The following is a 15,670-nucleotide window of genomic DNA, read 5'->3' on the forward strand; positions in this document are numbered from 1 at the left end:
TCTGGTTGCCCTGCCGTCCCGCCGTGGGCGCTGGCAGGGTGTACTTCAAACTAAGCTTAAGTGTCAAGTGTTAAGTTCCTCCTTGCCCTCGCAAGGGAAAGGCTAGGGTCAAGCTCTTCCAAATTTCCAAACACTAGGAATCGGACATCTCAAATTAATTAATTAATTTGTTAACACATCTCAGTCGCCCGCGACCTCTCTAGCGCGGGCGTCGAACCAGTTCATTCCCGGTGCGGCCGGGCCGAATATCGGCCCGGACGTGGCTGAAGCCATTGATTCCGCCGTAGCCCGCTAACGCGTAGGCTCGCGCGTCCCTGGGCTCCGCGGGTGTCCTGCCGTGCCCACGTCGCCATGCTCGCTGAATAAGCGAGCCAGGCGTGGTGCCCGGGGACGGACTTTCGCTGTCTAAACATGGTAGCGCTAGGCCAGTGGGACCGCCGGGACCCACGTGCACTCACAAGGTGTTCTGCGCGTGGGCGGCAGTATCAGACTGGGGCGCCCAAACGCTCCCCGGTGAAATTCGGTCGATTTGAAGTGGTGAAAATAAAATGCCATCACCCTCCCATCACCCTGCCATCACCCTGCCATCACCCTCCCATCACCCTGCCATCACCCTCCCATCGCCCTCCCATCACCCTTTATTGGACCATTTGACTTCTATAGGGTTGGTTTTCTAAGGCTTATATCAAAAGATTAACTTATATCAAATAAGTCTTTTAAGGTGGAAACGCGATGACGTCACCGTGTCACGCGGCAGGAATGATTCCATTGTGCACGCTTTCGTTTTATTTCCAAATTAAAATCTGTTTTCACTTTTGCCGTAAAAATGACATCAGTGCAGCGAGTGTGGTATCTTATTTGGTGAAATTCGGTCGATTTGAAGTGGTGAAAATAAAATGCCAGCACCCTGCCATCACCCTCCCATCACCCTGCCATCACCCTGCCATCACCCTGCCATCACCCTCCCATCGCCCTCCCATCACCCTTTATTGGACCATTTGACTTCTATAGGGTTGGTTTTCTAAGGCTTATATCAAAAGATTAACTTATATCAAATAAGTCTTTTAAGGTGGAAACGCGATGACGTCACCGTGTCACGCGGCATGAATGATTCCATTGTGCACGCTTTCGTTTTATTTCCAAATTAAAATCTGTTTTCACTTTTGCCGTAAAAATGACATCAGTGCAGCGAGTGTGGTATCTTATTTGGTGAAATTCGGTCGATTTGAAGTGGTGAAAATAAAATGCCATCACCCTGCCATCACCCTCCCATCACCCTGCCATCACCCTCCCACCACCCTCTCGTTGGAGGTATTGACTTATATAGGGTTGGTTTTCTAAGGCTGTAGGCCGCACCCCATTTTGTCGAATAAAGTGGAATGCGGGTGGTTCCGGTATTTGGGACCGCAGGGACGGAAAGTGCAGCCGGCCCGCTCTGAAGGTTCGGATCGGGACACCGGGATTCATTCCGGTCGCCCGGTCGGCCCGGAGGTGGGGGTGCGGGGCCTGTCACGGAACGTCAAAACAAACGGCCTGCCGGGGCCGCCCAAAAGTCGGGCGTGAGGGGCGCGTCCACTAATGGAACGCCTCTCGCTTCCCAGATCGAGGGCCACGTGGTCAGGAGAACCTCGTCCCTTCTGGTTGCCCTGCCGTCCTGCCGTGGGCGCTGGCAGGGTGTACTTCAAACTAAGCTTAAGTGTCAAGTGTTAAGTTCCTCCTTGCCCTCGAAGGGAAAGGCTAGGGTCAAGCTCTTCCAAATTTCCAAACACTAGGAATCGGATATCTCAAATTAATTAATTAATTTGTTAACACATCTCAGTCGCCCGCGACCTCTCTAGCGCGGGCGTCGAACCAGTTCATTCCCGGTGCGGCCGGGCCGAATATCGGCCCGGACGTGGCTGAAGCCATTGATTCCGCCGTAGCCCGCTAACGCGTAGGCTCGCGCGTCCCCGGTCCGCCTGGGCTCCGCGGGTGTCCTGCCGTGCCCACGTCGCCATGCTCGCTGAATAAGCGAGCCAGGCGTGGTGCCCGGGGACGGACTTTCGCTGTCTAAACATGGTAGCGCTAGGCCAGTGGGACCGCCGGGACCCACGTGCACTCACAAGTTGTTCTGCGCGTGGGCGGCAGTATCAGACTGGGGCGCCCAAACGCTCCCCGGCTAAAGTTCATCCTGAAAGCGCCCACATTGTGCGGACAAACCAAGTCAAGGGCCACGTGGTCAGGAGAACCTCGTCCCTTCCGGTCACACTGTGCCTATCGGCCGGCCTCAAAGACCGAAATTGTGACGGTGTCACCCGAAGGTGACAGGAAGGTCGAGCCCGCCCAGTGCTGATGAGCGAGCTTGTAATAAAGTGCTTTCGTTTGTATCCACGCGTTGTGGCCTACCTTTTTGGCAATCGAGTCGTGTGTGCACAGCACCACACCGACATATATTTCTTCATTCTCATTTCATTCAACATTATTATCCGGAAGTAAAGGTTCACGTGTTCATTTCACGTGTGCAAAAACAAACTCCATTTCATGTGTGCATGGACGTGTCATTCACATCTGTAAAATAAATAATTTAACAGATGGGAAATTTCTGAAAGATATTTCGTTTGGAGCAATTATACACCGCCCAAAGGAAAATTTTCACTGAGAAACCGAGTGAATTCACTGAGCGAATGTCATCGAATTTCACCGAGTTTCAGGAAATCACCAAGAGATATTTCTTCGTTTTTATTTTATTAGTTACCAGCAGAAGTACCCTGCGTTGCCGGGCGGGGCCAAGGGGGAAGTGCACGTACAGTTTAAACATATATATACATGTGGGATGTGGGATATATACATGTGGGACATGTGAGATGTGTGTACGTGTGTGTGTGTGTGTGTGTGTGTGTGTTTGTATGTATATATTTATTTGTGTGTGTGTGTGTGTGTATATTTGTGTGTATATGTGTATATTTGTGTGTGTGTTTGTGTGTATATATATATATGTGTGTGTGTATATTTGTGTGTGTGTGTGTATATATATATATATGTGTGTGTGCGTGTATGTGTATATATATATATATGTGTGTGTGTGCGTGTATGTGTATATATATGTGTGTGTGTGCATGTGTGTGTATATGTGCATATATATGTGTGTATGTGTATGCATGTCTGTCGTGTACATGTGTGTATGTGTGTACGTGTGTATGTGTGTGTATCTATATATATATATATATATATATATATATATATATATATATATATATATATATATGTGTGTGTGTGTTTGTGTGTGTATTGTGAAACTGAATGTGCATGTGCAGCATCTAACTCAATATGTAGAAATGTCACACACGTCCATGCCCGTGGGATTTCCACGGGTGACCCCATGAGTGATAATGTTTGTTGATCTTCACACATCGTTGGCAAATGGGAATATTTTGGAGAATAAAATAACAGCAGGTGGTAACTTCATGTTATGGTGTGATCTTCATCGCTGTTGTTCTGCACAAGCTTCCTCACGTATCATCCGAAGGTACTTTGGTCGCTCTACCTCTTGATGTGGAATCCATTTATGCTGAGAAAGGGAAGAGCAAACACGCAGTTATCGATGCAGATGTTTTTCTTGTTTGTTTCTTTGTTGTTGTTTTTTTGCATACAATGTCGTGCGTGGCTCGTATAAGGGCTAACACATGGAACATGATAAAGGGAGCAGGAGACAAGTGGGGGAGAGAGGGGGAAGCACAACAACAGCAGGGAAATAGGGACATCAGGAGATCTGTGGAAGGGAGAGGGCTGGGCTGAGGTACACGGGATAAACAAGATGGATACTACGAGGACTTTTAGGAAGGAACACGGAATTTGACTCAGGTGGATTTGGAGTATTTTGACGGGGTAGAAAAGATCAAGGTTTTGGATGGGGGAAGATGAGAGATGGTGGTGAGCAGGTGTTTTGAAGACTTGAAGGGAGGAGTGGGATATATCCTTTTAATGAATTTATTATATCCTTAATATATCCTTTTAAATCATAAAATAAAAAGAAATGGTATTGACAAAATTATTAACACCCTCGACTTAATATTTGTTAGCACAGCCTTTGGACAAAATAACTGTAGTCAAGCGCTTCCGATAGCCATGAATGAGCTTCCTCCACCTCCCTACTGGCAGTTTGGCCCACTCTTATTGTGCCAACTGCTCCAGTTCTCCCAGATTTGAAGGGTGCCTTCTCCCAACTGGTGTTTGCAGATCTCCCACAGGTGTTCAATGGGATTTCGATCTGGACTCATTGATGGCCACTTCAGAACAGTCCAGCGTTTTGTCTTGAACCTTTCCTGGGTGATTTTTGAAGTGTGTTTGGGGTCATTGTCCTGCTGCAAGACCCATTACCTTCGACGGAGACCCAGCTTTCTGACACTGGGTTGAACATTGCGCTCCAAAATGCCTTGGTAATCTCCTGATTTCATGATGCCATGTGATATGAAATTGTGGGTTGCATTTCCGAGCAGTGCCCTCCTCCCTGAATACATTACTGATGATGCAGTGCCTGAATCGACCGCGCATCTTGGAGACGCCTTAAACTACCTGTAAGCGAGGAGGGATTTTATTTCTGCTGTTGTTGGTCTCCAAGTTGGTAAGGACGCTAATGACATGCCTATGTACCCGACGTGAAGGCGTGGATGACCCAAAACAAACTTCAGCTAAACGATGCTAAAACAGAGTCTATGATTGTAAGATCGCACAGATGTCCTCTACAATGTTCACTTCCTACCACTGTTCATGTTGGTGGAACCGATGTAAACTTTGTTTCGTCGGCCAAGAACCTTGGTGTGGTTTTCGACTGTAACATGACATTTTCCAAGCAAGTACTTGAAACTTGCAAATCAGCATACTTTCAGCTGCGAAAGATCGCATCCATTCGCCACTTTCTTACTCCTCAAGCTGCTCTAACTCTGGTCTGTGCCCTTGTCCTCTCAAGGCTAGACTATTGCAATTCTTTGTATGCTGGCTGCCCTCAGTTTCTCTTGGATAAGATACAAAAGGTTCAAAACTCTGCCGCTCGTCTTGTCTGTAAGGCGAAGAAGTCTGACCATGTTACTCCGCTCCTTGAATCTTTACACTGGCTGCCTGTCTCTGCTCGTGTGCAATACAAAATTTGCACACTATGTTATAAATCATTGTGTGGAGCGGGACCTCACTATCTCTCCGATTTGCTCACTCTCTATGTACCTCGGCGACGGCTTCGTTCAAGCGACGACTCTATGACCTTAGAGCCGCCGCGCACCAGCAACAAGTCGTTTGGCGAGAAACCCTTTTCCTTTGCTGCACCTCTGCTCTGGAATGACTTGCCTTCCTCTGTTCGACATGTTGACTCTCTTCCTGCCTTTAAAACCTCCCTCAAAACCTATCTGTTTCACGAGTCTTTCAAAGTCTAAGTCCTGTTTTCCCTTTGGTTTGAGGTGGGACAGAGATCGAGAGTATGTCTGTGTGCATGTGCGGGGGAGGGGGGAGAGGAGGAAGGGGAGTGCACACATCTGTGGGTTTTGAATGGGGAGGGAGAGGAATAGGGCAAGAGTGAAGGTGTGTCTGTGTGTGTGTATGTTTGTGTGTGTGTGTGTGTGCGGTGTGTGTGCGTTCGCATGATAATGTAAAGCGCCATGAGGGTAGTTTACTCTGCTTGATGGGGCTATATAAGACTCCTTTATTATTATTATTATTATTATTGTCTCTGCATTGCCTCAGCATTAATGAAGGTTGTCTGGGAATGTTTACTTATTTGTGCCTTATATGCTTCCCTCCAGATGTGTTGTATTCGAGTGAATAAAAGCTCACGTTGGAGTTTGTTCTGTGGACATCCTTGATTTTCACCATACCATGCACACACTCAAGGCACCCAGTGCCAGAGGCAGCAGAGCAACCCCAAAACATCACTGAACCTCTTCTCTGTTTGACTGTAGGAATGAATGTATGATCGTTTTGTCAAGGCCATTTATAAAAAAACAAAAAAAAAACAACGCTCATTCATTCATGTCATTCATTCCTACAGTCAAACATAGAGGTTCAGTGATGTTTGACTGCAGGGAAGGTGTTTTTTTCTTTGAAGGCTTCATTTTGTTTTCTGTAAACAAATGGAAAATTTTGTGTAAAAATGAAATGAAAACTTGTAAAAATGTAAAAATGAAAAAAATAAAATGAAAAAAATATATATATTCTGTAAAATTTTGGCTTTCCCAAAAAGTTCTAATTTGGTCTCATCTGTGCACAGGACATTATCCCAGAAGGATTTTTTTGACTTGTTCAAGTGTGTTTTGGCAAACTTCAGTCGGGCTTTCTTGTCTCTCTCTCAGCAGTGGGGTCCTCCTGGGTCTCCGACCATAGAACCCCCTTTCATTGAGTTGGCGACGGATGGTGCGAGTTGAAACTATCGTAACTTGTGTCTGAAGGTCAGCTTGAATCTGTTTGACAGTTGATCGAGGTGCTTTCTCCATCATTCGAACAATCCTTCGCTGCAATCTTCGATCAAAGTTTCTCTTGTGGCCACGTCCAGCGAGGTTGGCTACAATGCCATGGGCCTTAAACTTCCTGATAACATTGCGTATGGTGGACACATTAACATCAAGGTCTCTGGCGATGGACTTGTAGCCTTGAGATTGTCCATGCTTTGCTACAATCTTGTGTCTGACCTCCTCAGACAATTCTCTGGTATTATTTCTTTTCTCCATGCTCATCGCGGTACACACAGTGACACAAAACAGCAGAATGACTCCTTTTCTCTATTCAAACTAGTTTAATGAGTGATTCTTGTATTGCAGGTGAGTTCAGTTACTTTTTTAAAGGAATAATTAATACCATCGGTGAGTTCAATTCCAAAGTAAAGGAGAATCACCTATTTGAAATATAATTATTTCTAACAACCTCTAAAAGGTGCCAATAATATTGTCTGGGCCATTTTAGGATTTCTGTGGGATAAGCTAAGATTTCGTAATTTTTTCAGCTTTTGTTTTTGTTTTGTTCCATTGTAAACCAAAGAAATACATACTGTATGTAGATACCAAAAGATTTTTTAATTTCAACAATTTCCTGGACGAGATGTATTGGAATTTCACAAGTTAGGTGGTTTGAGACATTATTTGAAAAAAGTGCAAGGGTACCAATATTTTTGGTCACGACAGTATGATGAAAAGAGAGTTGGGATGAGTGGATAGAAGTTGGTCCATGTTGGCGGACAGCGAGATGTAAATGGAGTCATCACTGTTTGTTGGACGGTACAACACACATAAACAAGAGGTGGAAGTGGAGGGGAAGCCGTAGACAGAGGTACTCATGGGGATGTGGTGGAGTGAGGAAGAGAGCTGGAAGAAAGGGCAGGATGAGGAGGACCAAAGGCAAGGTGGTGATGTGATGAGGCACAGTGATGAATAATATGAGGTGGGGCAGAGGGAAGTAGAGGATCGGAGGTGGAGGAATGATTTGGAAGGGAGATGGTTGTATTTCATTAATTGCTCCTTTTGTACATCTTCAGTGTCAACCCCTTCCCTGTCTGTTCCCTCCTGTCCTACGAACCCTATCTCTTACCAGCATCCCACTCCATGTCCCCTCCCTCCACTCCCTCCTATCCCCATTCCATCACTATCTCACCCCTACCTCTCCCTTTCAAAACCCTCCTCACTCCTCCCCTTCATTTCGCCCCTCACCCCTCCCCCTTCCCCTTAAACGCCCCCTTAAAAACTCCACCGTCACCCCTCCCCCTTCCCCTTAAAAACTCCACACTCACCCCTCCCCCTCCCCCTTCAACCCCCCCTTAACACCTCCCCTTAAAAACTCCACCCTCACCCCTCCCCCTTCCCTTCAAATCTCCCCTCTCACTCCTCCAATCCTCCTCCAAAGTTTCCTCTTAACTCACCCACAAATCTGCCTCCTCCCACATTCATCCAATGCAAACTGGGGTTGTTGAGATTTTCAAGTCAGAGATACATTTGAAAACGTTAAAGGAGGGGTGATATAAAGGTGAGTTTAGAGATTGGAGAAGGGAAGAAATGTAAGAGATTTATTTTTTGAAATGGAATGATTGAAAGGGGGATTTGAAAACAGCCTTTGAAAAAGGAAGAAGAGTGAATTGCAATAAAAGGGATTAAACAACACGGAAGAAGGAAGGAGGAGGTATATATAAGCACTTGCTTAGTACGGGAGGAGTGATTCCTTTTTCCTTTCAATGTTAAGTGAAAACAGATTTGAGTAAAAAAGAGAAAGGTTGAAAGCGATCGTGAAAGAGTTTGGTGATACACTTCACAAAAAGAATGGGGATAGAAAGGTGACATCGTCCAGAAAAGAGAGGAAAAGATGGAGGATGGGAGGATGGGAGGGGCGAGACAACACGTGCTGTAAAAAGTTGGGAGAAGGAAAAGGTGAAAATAAAAGGTAGTGCAGAGAAAGGACGATCTTGGACACACAACGACTAATGAGGGAACCGGGTAGGCCTCAAAAAACACGGCACGAAAAATCCGACTAATCCTCCAAGCTCACAGTAAACACATAAACAGCAAAATAAACAGCAGAAAAATCGACAAAGCGATCGCGAGAACTCTGAGGATACCGGAGGAGTCCAAAGATCAGCACGACCGAGCTCAAGGAACCGGAACGTTGGTTGGTGGTTTGAACTTTGAGACAGGTATAAATTGTGAATTGGCACACCTGAGTAAGATGAAAATTACTTACGATGCGAAGATCTATCAGATCCTGGAGCATTAAATGGATGCGTGTCGATATTTTCCACTCCTTCAATAATTTCTCCAGAAATGTGAAATAACCATTCATCTGTCGAAACACAAAAATATGTTTCTCAGTCAGTAAAACTAGAACGGCATTCAGTAGAGAGCATACCTCGGCCTGGTTGGCCACATCACTCAATGGTGAAGAATCACTAAAGAAATTAAATAATTCTCATATCGGAATCCATATTCAGATCTTCACCAAAATTAAATCGATTCTTCCTTGTCGGACACCCAACCGGTCCACCAAGTTTCGTCCAAATCCATCCATCACTTTTTTAGATATCCCGCAATGTATCGTTTTTGGCCCCATCTCCCAATGGTGAAGAATCACTTAAATATATATATAATTCTCATATCGGAATCCATATTCAGATCTTCACCAAAATCTAATCTATTTGTACTTGTCAGACCCAACCGGTCCACCAAGTTTCGTCCAAATCCATCCATAACGTTTTGAGATATTCCGCAATGTATCGTTTTTGGCCCAAAATACGAATGGTGAAGAATAACTTTAAAATTCCAGTAGCCGGATCCGAATCCGGATCTTCACCAAAATCTAATCATTTCGTCCTTGTGACATATGCTGCATCCCTGCCAAATTTTGTCCGAATCCATCCACAACTTTTTGAGATATTTTGTTCACAAACAAACAAACAAACAAATGAAAAATCACTCATTGAGCGACACTTGACAAAACAGAACAAAGTAGAATGGCACTCGGTAGAGCATCCTTTTGACCTCAAAAATAATTCGTGGTTGAATTCAGTGACCTGATATTCAAATCGTCTTCAAAGTTTAAGTTAATCGGATGAAAATTGACAATTTTAGAAATTCGGGCCTTTGTTGACCTTTTGGCCTATGTTGACATTTGGTCGATGTTGATCTCAAAAAGAGTTGGTGGTTGAATTCAGTTAGCTGATGTGAAAATCCTATTCAAATTTCATGTCAATCGGATGAAAATTGAGGATTTTAGAAATTTGAAATTGTTGTTGACCGTTGGCCTATGTTGACCTTTTGGGCTATGCTGATCTCAAAATTAGTTGGTGGTTGATTTCAGTTGGCTGAAATGAAAATCCTATTCAAATTTCAAGTCAATAGGATTAAAGTTGAGGATTTTAGAAATTTGAAATTTTTGTTGACCTTTGGCCTATGTTGACCTTTTGGCCTATGCTGATCTCAAAAATAGTTGGTGGTTGAATTCAGTGATCCGATATTAAAATCACATTCATATTCCAAGTCAATCGGATGAAAAGTGAGGATTTTAGAAATTTGAAAAAAGTGGTTGACCTTTGGCCTATGTTGACCTTTTGGCCTACGCTGATCTCAAAATAGTTGGTGGTTCAATTCAGTTCGATGATATGTAAATCCTCTTCAAATTTCAACTTCATCCCAGCAGTTATCTTTACTTTGAAAATCCGTCTTGAGCTGCGTCACCTGCAAGTGATTAAAACACATCAGCAATCATCGCACATCGAGGGAAACATTATCTTATGCTCTTTAGTATCTGTTATTCTGTGGTCAAAGGTCAGACAGTGTGGAGCAAGTCCCACATTGTTCGATAACGGTTGCTTACTTGTTGACGGTACTCAACATCCTGCTGCTCCTGCTTCTTGCGCTGTTCCTGGAGCTGCTGTTCCAATTCAGAACATTTGCTCTCCAGGTGTGAGCGATCCATCAAAAGTGCTTCAATCCGTGAAGTCATCTCATCCAATTGATTATCCGTTGATTTCACCTGCTGAGATAGCAGCTCGACCTGTGCAGCAGAAACATGACAGTGTCACTGACAGGAATGTTTCTGTTTTCTGTTCTACATTCCAATGAATAGTCTTCCATTTGTAAATGTCTCACAAGGAGCACGACCCCTGCAAGGTGTTAAAACTCATTAAATCATGTGGAGGTGAACATGATGTTCACCCCATTGACATCTGTAGTCCCACATGCTTGATAACGGTTCCTTACTTGTTGGAAGCTCTCAACGTTCTTCTGTTGTTCTTCCTCATTCCATTGTCGTTGTTTCTGGAGCTGAAGTTGTACTTTTGGCAACTTGATGGAAACTTTTTCGAGTTCGTCTGAAACGATCTTGTTTTTCACTGTGAACTCATTACCTTGTTCATCCTTCACGTCCAATCGTTGTGAAAGTGCATCAACCTGTGAGGTAGAAACATGACAGTGTTGAAGGAGCCGGGGCTCCCACGTCGATCGGAAGAATGGACGCGACAAAAAGCTAGAATTCATCTGAGTTGCTTTAATGAAATCAAACACTCAGGCACTCTGAAAAACCGTTTATCAGTCAGCAATATATATCTATTCCGCCAGGGGGTTTGCCCAGGCCCGGCGCCAGGGGGCGTGGCCCAGCGTCCTGGCTGCGGCCTGGCAAGTTGAGGGCGAGGCTGCCCGGGCATGCCCGGGCGTCCCGACTGAGGCCTGGCAAGTTGAGCGCGGGCCTGCCCGGGCGTCCTGGACGAGCCCGGCATGGTGATCGCTCCGCGTCCTTGATAGGTGCAAGGCGATTGTGAAAACTCAGCGGCAGCCGCTACACACGTCCCCCCAGAATCGACTTGCACCGGCAGGGTCAATTTGAGGGGGGTCCTGATGACCCGGCCGAAGCGACCCCTGGCGGGTCGTGGGAGGGGGTCCGGTGAGGTGGTGGGCGGTCGAGTGGGGGGCACCGTGGACGGGGGACGGCCTCGCCGCGGCGGAAGGGCCACCCGTGGTGGGTGGTCGACGTCCACGTGCGCCGGCTTGAGGCGGTCCACAGCAATCCGGTCCGACCTGCCGCCGATGTCGATGACGAACGACTTGTCGTCCCGTCGCAGCACCCGGAAGGGCCCGTCGTACGGCGGCTGGAGTGGCCACCGATGTGCGTCTTGACGCACAAAAACATACTCCGCTGTGCGGAGTGCTGGGGGGACGTAGGACTGGGGGTCACCGTGGTGGGATGTTGGCACGGGGGCAAACCGTCGGGCGGCCTCCTGGAGGTCCGAGCGCTGGTGAGCTGCGGACCAGGGACTGGTAGCGTCGGGCACAAATTCGCCCGGGACGCGTAGCACCTGGCCATAGACAAGCTCGGCGGTGGATGCCTGGAGGTCCTCCTTGGGGGCCGTGCGAAGGCCCAAAAGGACCCACGGCAGCCGGTCGGCCCACCCGACGTCTTGAAGGCCGGCCATGAGCGCGGCCTTCATGGAGCGGTGGAATCGCTCGCACAACCCGTTTGCTTGGGGGTGGTAGGCCGTAGTACGGTGGAGCTTGGTTGGGTCGAGGCGGCGGGCCCTGGCGTAGACCGGCGGGCCCGTGGTTGGTATGTGGTGCTCGATCCCATGCCGTACTGCGACGGCCGAAAACGTCGGCCGCGTGAGGGCCGGGAACTCCGTGAGCAGGCGAGCAAACTCGTTCGCCGCCGGGACGGCGCATGCCAGCTCGGTCGGCGCGGAGCTGCTCAATGTGCATACCAGGGAGCTGAAGGTTTCAGCGTTGATTAAACGACGCCGTTGGACGTCCACCAGCAGTCCGTGTGCGCAGAGGAAGTCGGCGCCTAGCAGAGCCACGGGCACGTTGGCGGTTACAAACGTCCAAGCAAAGCGTTGGCTGCCGAAGCAGAGGGTGACGTTGCGCGGGCCGAAGGTGCGGATAGTCGATCCGTTGGCCGCAACTATGGAGGGGCCGCAAACCGCGGATTGCCTGTCCTGGTCAGAGGCGGGTATGACGCTCAGTTGGGCGCCGGTGTCGCACAGGAAGCGCCGTCCGGACGCTTTATCCATGATGAACAGTAAGTTGCCCGTGTGGCCGGCGCTCATGGCTGGTAATGAACGCCGGCCCGGCCGTTTCCCAGCCTGCCGAAGGTGCACGGGGGTCGGCATGTCCGGGCCTTCTGTCCGAACCTGGCATGATAGTAACACCACGCTTGGTCAGGTGGAGGCCTCGGTCGTCGTGCCGGAGGTGGTCGGCTCGGTAGAGCGGCCGCCAATGGCGTCGGCAGTTCGGCCGTCGACCGTGCCGGGTGCTCGGGCGCCCTGGGTGTTGCGTCGGACGGCGGTGGGTCCCATGTCGCCGCTACGATGCGCTGTCCTGCGGCGGAGATCTTGTCGGCTTCTCTGGCAAGGGCCCGGGGATCTGTGATCGTCGTGCTTGCCAGGGCGAGGCGTACCGGGTTAGGCAGCTGACGGAAGAACAGCTCCCGGAACAGGAATGCCGGAGAGTGCTCGCCGAGCAGTGAAAGCATGTAGTCCATGCGCTCGGAAGGGCGCGTGTCGCCGAGCTCAGGCAGATCGAGCAGGCGCCGTGCGCGTTCCGCCGATGGGAGGGCGAAAGCATCGAGGAGCAGCTTCTTAATCGCGCCGTATTTGTCAGCGGCTGGCGGGCTTTCGAGGAGGCTCAGGGCGCGGGCCGCGGTAACCGACCCGAGCGCAGCTACCACATGGTGGAAGCGGGTGTCGTCGGCCGTGATGCCTCGCAGGGCGAACAGGGACTCCGCCTGTGCGAACCAAACCGCCGCGTGAGCCTCCCAGAAGGTAGGCAGTTTAAGGGCGACTGCCGTGTCCATGTCGATAGGTCACCAATGAAGGAGCCGGGGCTCCCACGTCGATCGGAAGAATGGACGCGACAAAAAGCTAGAATTCATCTGAGTTGCTTTAATGAAATCAAACACTCAGGCACTCTGAAAAACCGTTTATCAGTCAGCAATATATATCTATTCCGCCAGGGGGTTTGCCCAGGCCCGGCGCCAGGGGGCGTGGCCCAGCGTCCTGGCTGCGGCCTGGCAAGTTGAGGGCGAGCCTGCCCAGGCATGCCCGGGCATGCCCGGGCGTCCCGACTGAGGCCTGGCAAGTTGAGCGCGGGCCTGCCCGGGCGTCCTGGACGAGCCCGGCATGGTGATCGCTCCGCGTCCTTGATAGGTGCAAGGCGATTGTGAAAACTCAGCGGCAGCCGCTACAGTGTCATCGACTAAGTTTCTTGTTTTCTATTCTACATAACCAGAAAGAAACCCAGTGACGGGTTTGAAAGAAAATTCAAGACCACACAGCTCACCATTACGCACTCCTTCCCATCATCAATCAAAAAACATCAATACATTATGGAGGTGTCCCTCTAAACTAGAATCAACTCTGGTTAAAGGTGGAAGGTTCACATGGAATTTCACAAATTCCAAACAACGGTCTTGCATTTGTAAATGTCTCATTAGCAGCACGACCCCTGTGAGGTGTTCAATCTCATCAGAACACGTGTAGGTGAACATGATGTTCATCATCTTGGCATCTGTAGTCCCACATGCTTGATAACGGTTCCTTACTTGTTGGAAGCTCTCAACGTTCTTTTGTTGTTCTTCCTCATTCCATTGCTGTTGTTTCTGGAGCTGAAGTTGTACTTTTGGCAACTTGATCGAAACTTTTTCGAGATCGTCTGAAAGGATCTTGTTTTTCACTGTGAACTGATTGACTTGTTCATCCTTCACGTCCAATCGTGAAAGCAACTCGACCTGTGCAATAGAACACATTGCGTCATGAAGAGATGGAAATAACATAATGAAGAAACATCACTAAAGACTAGAACGGCACTCGGTAGAGCGCAAACCTCTGCCAGGCTGAACAGTTTATGTTTTGTATCCCACTGATAGGCCTGATCTGGATTCAGACCTGCACCAAAATCTAATTGGCTTGTTCTTGTCACTTAACCAACTCGTCCACCAAGTTTCGTCATAACTCGTCCATAACGTTTTTAAATATCAGGTTTTAATCGTTTTTCACCCAATCTCTCAATGGTGAAGAATCGCTTAAAAAATTCCACTAGCCAGATCTGAATCTGGATCTTCACCAAAATCTAATCATTTCGTCCTTGTCATATACACTACCTCTCTACCAAATTTCGTTTGAATCCGTACACAACCTTTTGAGATGTCTTCTTCACAAACAAACAAGAAATATGTCGTGCACAGCACGATACTTGCGAAATTCCTAAAATAAGTTGTTGGCCTATGATGACCTCAAAAATAATTTGTGGTTGAATTAATGACCAGATATGCAAACCCACTTCAAGTTTCAAGTTAATCGGATGAAAAGTGAGGATTTTAGAAATTTGGCCTATGTTGACCTTTTGGCCTATGTTGACCTCAAAAATAGTTGATGATTGGTTTCAATGACCAGATATGCAAATCCTATTTAGATTTCAAGTCAATCGGATTAAAATTGAGGATTTTAGAAATTTGATAAAGTTGGTCGACCTTCGGACTATGTTGACCTTTTGGTCGATTTTGATCTCAAAAATAGTTGATTGAATTCAGTTCACTCACATAAAAATCCTATTCAAATTTAGAGTCAATCTGATGAAAATTGAGGATTAAAAAAAATTGGAAATGGTTGTTGACCTTTGACCTTTTGGCCTATGTTGACCTCAAAAATAGTTGGTGGTTCAATTCAGTTGGCTGATATGAAAATCATGTTCAAATTTCAAGTCAATCAGATGTAAATTGAAGATTTTAGAAACTTTAAAAATAAGTGGTTGACATTTGGCCTATGTTGACCTTGTGATCTATGTTGATCTCAAATATAGTTGGTGGTTGAATTCAGTTCGATGATATGAAAATCCTATTCAAATTTCAAGACAATTGGATGGAAATTGGGGATTTTAGAAATTTGGCCTATGTTGACCTTTTGGCTAATGTTAACCATTTGGCCGATGTTGACCTCAAAAATACTTGGTAGTTGAATTCAGTGACCATATGTGCAAATCCTCTTCAAATTTCAAGTCAATTGGATGAAAATTGAGAATTTTAGAAATTTGACAAAGTTGGTGACCTTTGGCCTTTGTTGACCTATTGACCCCAAAAACAATAGGCTTCTTGCTTATGACAAACTCTACCATTTGGTGAAGTTTCGTGAATATCGGTTGAAAATTGTGATCTGTAGGTGATTGACAGACATTCAAACAGACAGATAGAC

The 15,670-nt window shown here is 47.2% G+C and overlaps 2 protein-coding genes across 5 annotated transcripts in view; one reads left to right on the forward strand and one right to left on the reverse strand.

Moving 5' to 3' along the window:
• Positions 1 to 15,670, forward strand: part of LOC137413067 (protein farnesyltransferase subunit beta-like) — a 456,508-nt gene that overhangs the window by 285,009 nt on the left and 155,829 nt on the right. The window lies entirely within an intron of this gene.
• LOC144894277 (eukaryotic translation initiation factor 4 gamma 1-like) lies at positions 3,218 to 10,536 on the reverse strand. 4 transcript variants are annotated; one of them, XR_013624961.1, is made up of 4 exons: positions 10,312 to 10,536; positions 10,026 to 10,172; positions 8,683 to 8,781; positions 3,218 to 3,547 (listed from the first exon to the last, which is right to left on the reverse strand). XR_013624961.1 is itself a non-coding variant. In XM_078786673.1 (3 exons), the coding sequence occupies exons 1-3, from the start codon at positions 10,438 to 10,440 to the stop codon at positions 3,461 to 3,463; spliced, it is 315 nt and encodes a 104-aa protein (XP_078642799.1). In that variant the 5' UTR covers positions 10,441 to 10,495; the 3' UTR covers positions 3,219 to 3,460. The 4 variants fall into 4 exon arrangements, 1 of the variants encoding a protein (XP_078642799.1); XM_078786673.1 differs by lacking the exon at positions 10,026 to 10,172 and having other exon boundaries at positions 3,219 to 3,547; positions 10,312 to 10,495; XR_013624960.1 differs by lacking the exon at positions 10,312 to 10,536 and having other exon boundaries at positions 3,225 to 3,547; positions 10,026 to 10,260.

This window comes from Myxine glutinosa, chromosome 11 (genome assembly GCF_964187855.1).
Source record: "Myxine glutinosa chromosome 11, kmMyxGlut1.1, whole genome shotgun sequence".
NCBI lineage: Eukaryota > Metazoa > Chordata > Myxini > Myxiniformes > Myxinidae > Myxine > Myxine glutinosa.